General features: G+C 35.7%; 1 protein-coding gene across 1 annotated transcript; it reads left to right on the plus strand.

Moving 5' to 3' along the window:
- Positions 1 to 1601: 1601 nt before the first annotated feature.
- On the plus strand, positions 1602 to 9571 carry LOC130980136 (PH, RCC1 and FYVE domains-containing protein 1-like). The gene is made up of 9 exons (XM_057903776.1): positions 1602 to 2142; positions 2815 to 2901; positions 3558 to 3647; positions 3786 to 3872; positions 3970 to 4089; positions 4651 to 6750; positions 7141 to 7287; positions 7895 to 8406; positions 8974 to 9571. The coding sequence occupies exons 1-9, from the start codon at positions 2095 to 2097 to the stop codon at positions 9131 to 9133; spliced, it is 3351 nt and encodes a 1116-aa protein (XP_057759759.1). The 5' UTR covers positions 1602 to 2094; the 3' UTR covers positions 9134 to 9571.

The following is a 9571-nucleotide window of genomic DNA, read 5'->3' on the forward strand; positions in this document are numbered from 1 at the left end:
TTGTTTTAGTGCTTCTGTTTCAATTTTAATGTCTTATTATATTATATTACGGTTGGGTATTCAACTGGATTTCAAAAATAGTTTTTCAGTCCAAATGCATTTTTTTTTAAAAAGAATTGTTGGGTTATGAGATACTATAATCAAATTAATTATATTCTGTTAAATTCAATTTGGATAATATTTATTTACAATAAATTAATTAAAAATATATTATAAATATTGAGTGAAACGTTTATTCGATGGTATTTTATTTTAATTTTTATATTTGAAAATTTGATCATTAAAATTTTTTATAAGGTGAAAATTCAGGTGCAGTCCATTTCATGTGAAGTTGATAGTTCATAGCTGTTAAATAAAAATTTAGTCAAATTAGTCAAATTATCTAACCATTCTCTGTTATCAACTTCACGTGAAGTCGACTGTACCTAAATTTCTAACTCTTTGTAAATACCATCTTCATCCGTTTTGAAAATTCTAACCGATTGAGAAACATAAAAGATAAAACTAATATTATTAACTTAAAATTAATAATATATTTTATAATAATTATCTAGTGAAATTTCAAATTCACATTAACAATAAATTAAAATCAAAGACTCATTCAATAATTTAAATTTAAGAGGATGCACCGATTATTAATAATTATTTATCTTTTAATTTTTTTAACATAGTGTATAATTCTGAAAAGCTTTATTATTTTATATATAGTAGTATTTAGTTGAACATTTAGTCACTAACTATTAAAACATTTTTAAAAGTAGTAGCTGTAAATGGGAAAAAGGAAAATTCATGTAAAAAGTAAAATACTAGACAAAAGAGAGAGATTACACTTTTGTTTTTTTAATAAGGAAAATCAAATGTTACATGATAACATCTATAATCTATAAGAATTTATATTTTCTTATTCTTTCTTTATGTCAACAAAGGATGTAAAGAAATATCAATAATTTTACCTGCCCTGTCCCCCTTCATCAGATTACGAAAACATCCTCGTTTCTTCTACGTGCTTCCCTACATTACATAAAAATTATTTAAAAAAAAATCCTCAAAATTATTAAACTTTTCTTTAATTATTATCTATTAACAAGTGAGAATTTTAAATAAAAAAAAATCTGGTGTTGTGTTTTGAACATGTCTTCACATCTGTTTCCAACATAGGTCTCACCTCTCCGGTAAGTTTATTTTTACTTTTTCATGTTAACAAGTTATTTTGTCTGTAGAATATTATAAATATTGTTTTCTTTGAATTTACTAGTAAACTTTTAAAAAAATATTTTTATTTTTAAAGATAAAATTCAGGTGAACTCGACTTTACGTAAAGTTGATATCAATTATTTAACGGTTTTTAAATATTAACTTCACCTGAAGTCGACTGCACGGTCTGCACTCGAGTTTCTACCATTTTTAAAATGGTTAAAGTTTTTTGTTAAATAATAATGTAACAAATTAAGCAACATTTAAAAAACAAAATTAATATTTTTTCATAGAGAGCAAAATAAAAGAGACTTGCATTTTTTTTAAAATTAAAAATTTAATTGTTATTTATTTTATATTTATATTTAATTTTCTTTTTCTTTCTTCGTCTTTGACTAGTTGTACTTTTTCACAGACTCCGTTTTTCTCTTTCTCAAGTCTCAAGTGTTTTTTTTTGTTTATTTTCTCTTTCTCTCTCCTCTGCCGGAACCTGCATTTCTCGCCGGAACTTTTCCTCGGAAACCGTCCTTCCGCTTCGAACCACCGCTACCCTTTTGAGAGACCGTTTCTTCCGCCTCGGAAAGCTCTGTTTTTTCCACAGTTCTGTGAGTTAAAGAAGAAGCTTTGTATGTGTGTTTGACTTGGAATCTTCAAATGGAGTTTCATGGAATAAGGGTAGATCAATGAAGTAGCTTTGCATTCTAAGCGAAAACAAGAAGTGGTGATTTGGTTTTCTGTTTTCGAAAGTGAGAGATGTTTTGGTTTTTGATGGTGTGAAAGGTGAATGGTGGTTGTGGAGGAGAGAGAAGAAGAAGAGGTTGGAGTTGCTGTTGATGATGAACGGAGCTCCGGCGAGCGATCGGAGAGGGTGGTGGCGCTTCGGTGAATCTCTCACATGGAATGGCAGATCTTGCTAGCATAGGGAATGCCGACCGTGACATCGACCAGGTTCCTTTATCTCTCTCTATGTTAGAGGGTTACCACTTACAAGTTTTGTGTCAAAGTTGCAATTTTTTCCATCAAATTTGATGCTTTGTTTCAGTGTTTTGTTGTAATGTGGAAGATAGTTGAAGGGTTTTTTATTCCCCCCTTTTCATTTTTGAGCTGGCTAAGAATGTTCTTATCATTATTATGTATGTATATTTTCATTTGAGGTACATCAGAAGTTTAAGGGAGATAACAGTATGAGGGGAAGATATAGCCACTGAATTTTGTTCATTTTTGAGAATTGTAGACATATTGGCATGCTTGTTTGTGTTTGAATGGGTGCAGAAGGATATGGGTTATGGGTAGTAACTTGGGTATTGAATTATTGGCTGCTAAGTCTTTAGATGTCTTCTAATGGCATATTGTAATGATTAAATGTTGATAGTTCATTTGTAAGTAGGATTTTGAACCTTACATCATGTTGTCATAATATTAAGAAAGAAGTGAGATATGATCCTAACTGAAACTGAATCAGTGTTGCATATTACTCTATTTCTTATGAAATCTGCCAGCATTTGTGATATAGCATGATTTAAATTACTCTTCTTCGCCGATAGCTGTATTTCTTCTATTTATTTTGTTCTCTCTGCTTGATCTTTCTTGTAGTTTATGATGTTACCTTCTATTCTGCAGGCATTGGTTGCTTTGAAAAGGGGTTCTCAATTACTTAAATATGGTCGTAAGGGAAAGCCCAAGTTTTGTCCATTTAGACTTTCCAATGTAAGCTGAATGAGAGCGTCTCCAAGATGAACTTCCTGCTTTTACAATACTCAAGTAGTTAACTGATTATACGCTCAATTCTTAGCATGAAAGATAGTTGCTTCTGCAATCTTGTTGATCTTTGATTACCTATATAGGACGAAAAAGACTCTTAAGTTGTATTTGCTTTTTCGATATTTCATATTTCCTTCTTAGGATAAATTACAATATATTATTCACATGATTCCAAATGCGATTGGAGTTGGAGTTGCTTAAGTAGATTCTCATCTGGAAAGGTGTTGGGATTAATTTGTTTCAATTTCACCATGGGTAGTAAGTGGTAACTCCTAATGATTTTCATCCCCATTCTCTGTGAAATTTTACTACATAGCCGTTAGATTATTATAGCTAGATGTATTTTAACTTACTACTACACAGTATGTAAATTTCACTTTGAGGCTAATATTAGTACTTTCCCAAGTTGGCATAGGTATTTCTCTGGGTTCATGACTGCCTTTTTAGTTGTAGGTTTTACCGTTTTAGGTCTTCTTTTAGTATTGTTATTACCAGCCATGTTGGACATATACTTCCATGGTTGTAAACTATAAACTTGAATTTTGACTTTTATTTGAGTTACTTCTATCCATGCTCAATAATAACTCATATGAAAACTGCAGGATGAATCAACTTTAATCTGGATTTCTAGTAGTGAAGAAAGACGTCTGAAGCTGTCTTCTGTCTCAAGAATTATTCCTGGGCAAAGAACTGTGAGATTTCATAACTTATATTTGACAGCATACTTTCCCGTAACATCCTTTTTTGACAAACAAAGTGAATTCAGTAATTGTTCCATGAACTTAATCTTTTATGTTTTGTGTTAACATTTCCTTAATATTTTTTGGCAGGCTGTTTTTCAACGTTACCTGCGTCCTGAGAAGGACTATTTATCTTTTTCACTAATTTATAATAACGGAAAGCGGTCCCTTGATTTGGTTAGTGTTGAATTATGTGATTCCGTATCATCATTTTTCTTTTACTTTCTGTATTCCTTTTGTTAATAATACATTATTTCTTTCGTTTGCTTTTCAGATTTGCAAAGATAAAGTTGAGGCAGAGGCGTGGATTGCTGGTCTTAAAGCACTGATAACTTCTGGTCGAGGTGGTCGATCCAAAATTGATGGATGGAGTGACGGTGGCCTCAATTTTGATGTAAGACATTGTAGTTATTTCATTTTAGTTGTTTATGTTTATTGTACTATATATCTATGTTTCTTTGATCTAGGAAACATAGTCATGGATACATGATTTATTGCATTATTTTCTAAGTGCAAGTTTTGCATACATCTAGATAGAGACAGCTTATTCCTATCTACTTCATTATAAGATGATTGCTCTTTTTTCTAAGGAAAGACTGTCTTTACTCTTTATTTTCTGTATGTAGCTCTTTGTTAGAAAGGATTTATAGTGCAGTTCTTTCAAAAACACACTGGCACTTTATACTCAGCCTATTCTCTATAATGGTGTTGGAGTAATAGATTGTGGAGAATATCCTAATTTAAGCTTTTTATGTTATGATGATGTGATGTTTGGTAACAATACGAATTGATTACTTAAGAGTTAAGAAGCTTTTTTCTTTCTTTTTTTGTTTAATATATAATTTTTATTTATTAAATTACTATACTTCCTCTGATACCATTATGCTGCATGTAGCTTCCCCTGATGAAATACATAGTAAGTTGCTGATAATTCTTTTCGATCAATTACTTTCAGGATAGTAGAGATCTGACATCAAATAGTGCAAGTGAAAGTTCAGCGAGTACTTCCCTAGACATCAGTTCTCCTGACATTCCTGTGAGTCTTCTGAACACTTCACCAAAGACATTCCGACCTGACAATACCCTGAATTCTGAGAAATCACATGCACCATCAGACCCAATAAATATGCAAGTAAAAGGATCTAGTTCAGATACTTTTCGTGTTAGTGTTTCAAGTGCTCCTAGCACATCCAGTCATGGATCTGCACCAGATGACTATGAAGCTCTAGGGGATGTATACATATGGGGTGAGGTTATCTGTGAAAACGTTGTGAAAGTTGGTGCTGATAAAAGTATCAATTATTTCAGTCCGAGGGCAGATGTGCTTCTACCAAGACCACTTGAATCCAATGTAGTTTTAGATGTGCATCATATAGCATGTGGCGTTAGACATGCTTCTCTAGTCACCAGACAAGGTGAAGTTTTTACATGGGGAGAAGAATCAGGAGGACGCCTTGGCCATGGTGTTGGGAAGAACGTGGTTCAACCTCGCCTTGTCGAAGCATTAGCTTCTTCAACCATTGATTTCGTTGCCTGTGGAGAGTTCCATTCTTGTGCTGTAACAATGGCCGGGGAACTATATACATGGGGTGATGGTACTCATAATGCTGGGCTTCTTGGTCATGGCACTGATGTTAGTCATTGGATACCAAAGAGGATTGCTGGTCCATTAGAGGGACTTCAAGTTGCTTTCGTCGCTTGTGGTCCATGGCACACGGCCTTGATAACTTCTACTGGGCAACTCTTTACGTTTGGTGATGGAACGTTCGGTGTCTTGGGCCATGGAGACAGGGAAAATGTTTCATATCCTAGAGAAGTAGACTCCTTATCAGGGTTGAGGACCATAGCTGTTGCATGTGGAGTGTGGCATACTGCAGCGGTTGTAGAGGTTATTGTGACACAATCCAGTTCGAGTATATCATCTGGTAAATTGTTTACCTGGGGTGATGGAGACAAAAATCGCCTAGGACATGGGGATAAGGAGGCACGACTTAAACCAACTTGTGTTTCTGCGCTTATCGACTACAATTTTCATAAAATTGCATGCGGGCACAGTTTGACAGTGGGTCTGACAACATCTGGACGTGTTTTTACGATGGGAAGCACTGTTTATGGTCAGCTTGGGAATCCCCAGTCTGATGGGAAGCTTCCATGCTTGGTCGAAGACAAGATTTCCGTGGAATCGATTGATGAAATTGCATGTGGTGCATATCATGTTGCCGTTTTAACATCAAAAAATGAAGTTTTTACTTGGGGGAAGGGTGCAAATGGGAGATTGGGTCATGGAGATGTCGAAGATCGAAAAATACCTACTTTGGTTGAAGCATTGAAGGATAGACATGTGAAATATATTGCATGTGGTTCAAACTACTCCGCTGCCATATGCCTTCATAAGTGGGTATCCGGTGCCGAACAGTCTCAATGCTCGGCTTGTAGACAGGCATTTGGGTTCACTAGAAAGAGGCACAATTGTTATAATTGTGGACTTGTACATTGCCATTCATGCAGCTCACGGAAAGCATTAAGGGCGGCCTTGGCTCCAAATCCTGGCAAGCCTTATCGAGTTTGTGATTCTTGTTTTGCAAAACTGAACAAGGTTGCAGAAGCTAGCAACAGTAATAGGAGAAATACTCTGCCTCGTCTGTCAGGTGAAAACAAAGACAGGTTGGAAAAATCAGACCTGAAATTGTCGAAAGCACTGGTTCCTTCCAATATGGATTTGATAAAGCAGCTAGATAGTAAGGCAGCCAAACAAGGGAAGAAAGCAGATACATTCTCGCTTGTTCGCACCTCACAAGCACCTTCATTGCTACAGTTGAAAGATGTTGTCTTGGCAACTGCTGTTGATCTGAAGCGTACAGCGCCTAGACCAGTGGTTGCACCTTCTGGAGTAAGTTCCAGGTCTGTGTCACCTTTCTCTAGAAGACCAAGCCCCCCTCGATCGGCTACACCTATTCCAACAACATCAGGACTTTCCTTCTCCAAGAGCATTGCTGATAGTTTGAAGAAAACAAATGAACTTTTAAATCAGGAAGTGCAAAAGTTACGTTCTCAGGTACATTTTCTTCACCCCATTCTCTCGTCTGTATGGAGTTTATATATATATATATATATATGGAACTCCAAAATAAAAATCCTGTCTTAGTGCTTTTCCCACTTTTCCCATTAGTTAGGGACAGTAGGATCTGGAAAAAAGGGGGAAAGGGAGAAGAAACCCTGAAAGAAAAGCAACATCCAAAATGTCCTACTTTAAGTTTAGACCAGATTCAACCCATATTCCGCTATTTTTAATTACTTCCCTGCCATTCTATGTCTGACAAATGAACCTTGTGAAACACGATCACTTTGCTGAAATTTCCAGAAAAGTTAGTATAACATGTTTATGGATATATCGTATTTATTACATATTATGGTATCAAGCAAAGTCTAATATAGGTATCATTAGGTTGAAAGCCTGAAACAGAGATGTGAATTGCAAGAATTAGAGCTTCAGCGGTCAAACAAAAAGACTCAAGATGCTATGGCAATGGCTGCTGAGGAATCTGCTAAATGTAAAGCTGCAAAAGAAGTTATAAAGTCACTTACGGCACAGGTTATTTTCTGGTTCATTTTCATTCTCTTGAAGCCTGAAAGGGTTTACTTTTATTCGATTCTTTATTGTCCGATGTCATTTCAGTTTGTCCTCATTTTCATGTATGTCGAGTTAGTTCTTGAGGATGATGGTTCTCATTCGCAATCTTCTTGCATGCTATTCAAGCGTTGGATCAATTCATTCATTTTGGCTTTGTTTCTTTTATTAGTTTCACTGATATCTAAAATTATAGAAAATGTTGGTGTGGTACTTATTGTGGAAAACATGTGTAATCATGCCTTAGGTGGTTTAGGCGCATGTTTCGAGAAGTCGAAACCTCAGTAAGGAGAAAAGATGAGATGAATTTTAGTCCAATTGAATATAAAGAAAGAACTAATAAAACTACAGGTGAAACAAGAGGTTCAAATCTTAATAGTTTGAATGTAAACATAGTTTGCAACGAGACATACACTGGCTAATGAATACAGGACATGCCACCTAGTATGGCAAAGTTTAGTTTACGCTTGTCTTTTTTTGTGGTTAATTTCTCTAAATTTTCTTGCTTCTTTCTTATACCAATAATATTGCTGTGCTATGCTTCCACTGATGGACATTCACATTGATTCAGCTCAAAGGTTTTGCTGAGAAGCTCCCACCGGGAGCGTATGATGCCGAGAACATCAAACCAGCTTACCTACCAAACAGTATTGAGCCAAATGGTATCCACCTTCCAGATTCAAATGGTGGGCACCACTCGAGGGCCGAATCAATCAGTGGCTCTAGTTTGGCCTCTACAGCATTCGAATCCTCTCTGCTCAATAGAACTGTGGGGAACTTTCCAGGAACCTATGGATCTACTCTGGACCAGCAAAACCGAGCCAGTGTGACATCCAATGGTTCAGACAACTACCCAGATGCTAGATTGTCAAATGGTGGCGGCAGCATGTCTGATACTGTTGACGGTAGGGATTCGGGGAATTTCCATGATGACGAGAGTGGTTTAAGATCAAGGAATGCAGGACTGTCTACTAATAGCAATCAGATTGAGGCAGAATGGATTGAACAGTATGAACCTGGTGTCTATATAACACTTGTTGCGCTGCGCGACGGAACAAGAGATTTGAAGCGAGTTCGTTTCAGGTAACAAAACTAATTTTCACATTAACTGATTACCTATGCCCAGTTATGGTTGTATATTTGGTTGCAGCTAGGGTTTACAAAATATAATATATGGACTTGAACCATGATCTTTAGGGCAATTGCTTTTAATGCTATATCTTTTGGGGTCTCTTGTTGGATTTATCTTAAACTAGTCTAATATCTTTGGTCCTATATGAAGTATTTGGTCAAAAAAAACTACTCTTACCAACATTTTTAATTCTCCCAGTTGCCCTTACTAACATTCATCTTCCATGTTCATGTCATTTGGAGTTGGTTTTTACTTTTTACCATTAAAATAAGAAACCGGCGTTCCTTCTGAAAACCATCTACACTCACATTTTCAACATCTCTTTCCTAACATCATTCTTTTTATGGAACTTCTAAAAATTATTTTTTAGGTGAGTACTATATTGTTACTTTTAAAACACTAAAATAAATATAATACACATCCTAGGTGTTTGCATCTCCCTGATTACTATCAGTGCTGTTTTAATTCATCATATTCTATATGTAATCGATGTGGCGGTGAATTAAATTGACTTTCAGCCGGAGAAGATTCGGAGAGCATCAAGCAGAGACTTGGTGGTCAGAGAACCGGGACAAGGTATACGAAAGGTACAATGTTCGTAGCGCAGACAAGTCTTCCAACCAAGCGGGGGCGCCGCATAGGACAGAAGGTGCTGGTTCTCTTGTTTCTCAATCATAGGAAAAGTAGAGATGGAAGCAAAGTCCTGCATTAACTCTAGGATTGGAAATGAGTCGAGCTGTTCGACATGAGCTCATGGCTTGGCTAGCATTAGGCGCGACTCAGCCCCGTGTACTAAATGAACTACGCTTAGGCTTTTTGAAAAGCTTGTTTAGCTAAACAGCTTGGGTCGTAGACCTCAAAGAAAGCCTATAAAGTCCAATAGGCTAGCTCGTTTAAGGTATATGTATAATATATTGGTATTATAATCATATTATGATATTATACAATTTTTTTTATCCTTCTAAATATCTGTCTTTAGCATCTTTTTACTGTTATATTTGTTTAGTGTTTAGGTTTTGGTTAATTGGCCAGTTTTAATTTTAGTTTGTGATTACTGAATGCAAATATTCTTAGTAGGATTACATTAATGTTGTTATATTACCCGTGGTTTGGACA

This window comes from Arachis stenosperma, chromosome 5 (genome assembly GCF_014773155.1).
Source record: "Arachis stenosperma cultivar V10309 chromosome 5, arast.V10309.gnm1.PFL2, whole genome shotgun sequence".
Taxonomy (NCBI): Eukaryota; Viridiplantae; Streptophyta; class Magnoliopsida; order Fabales; family Fabaceae; genus Arachis; species Arachis stenosperma.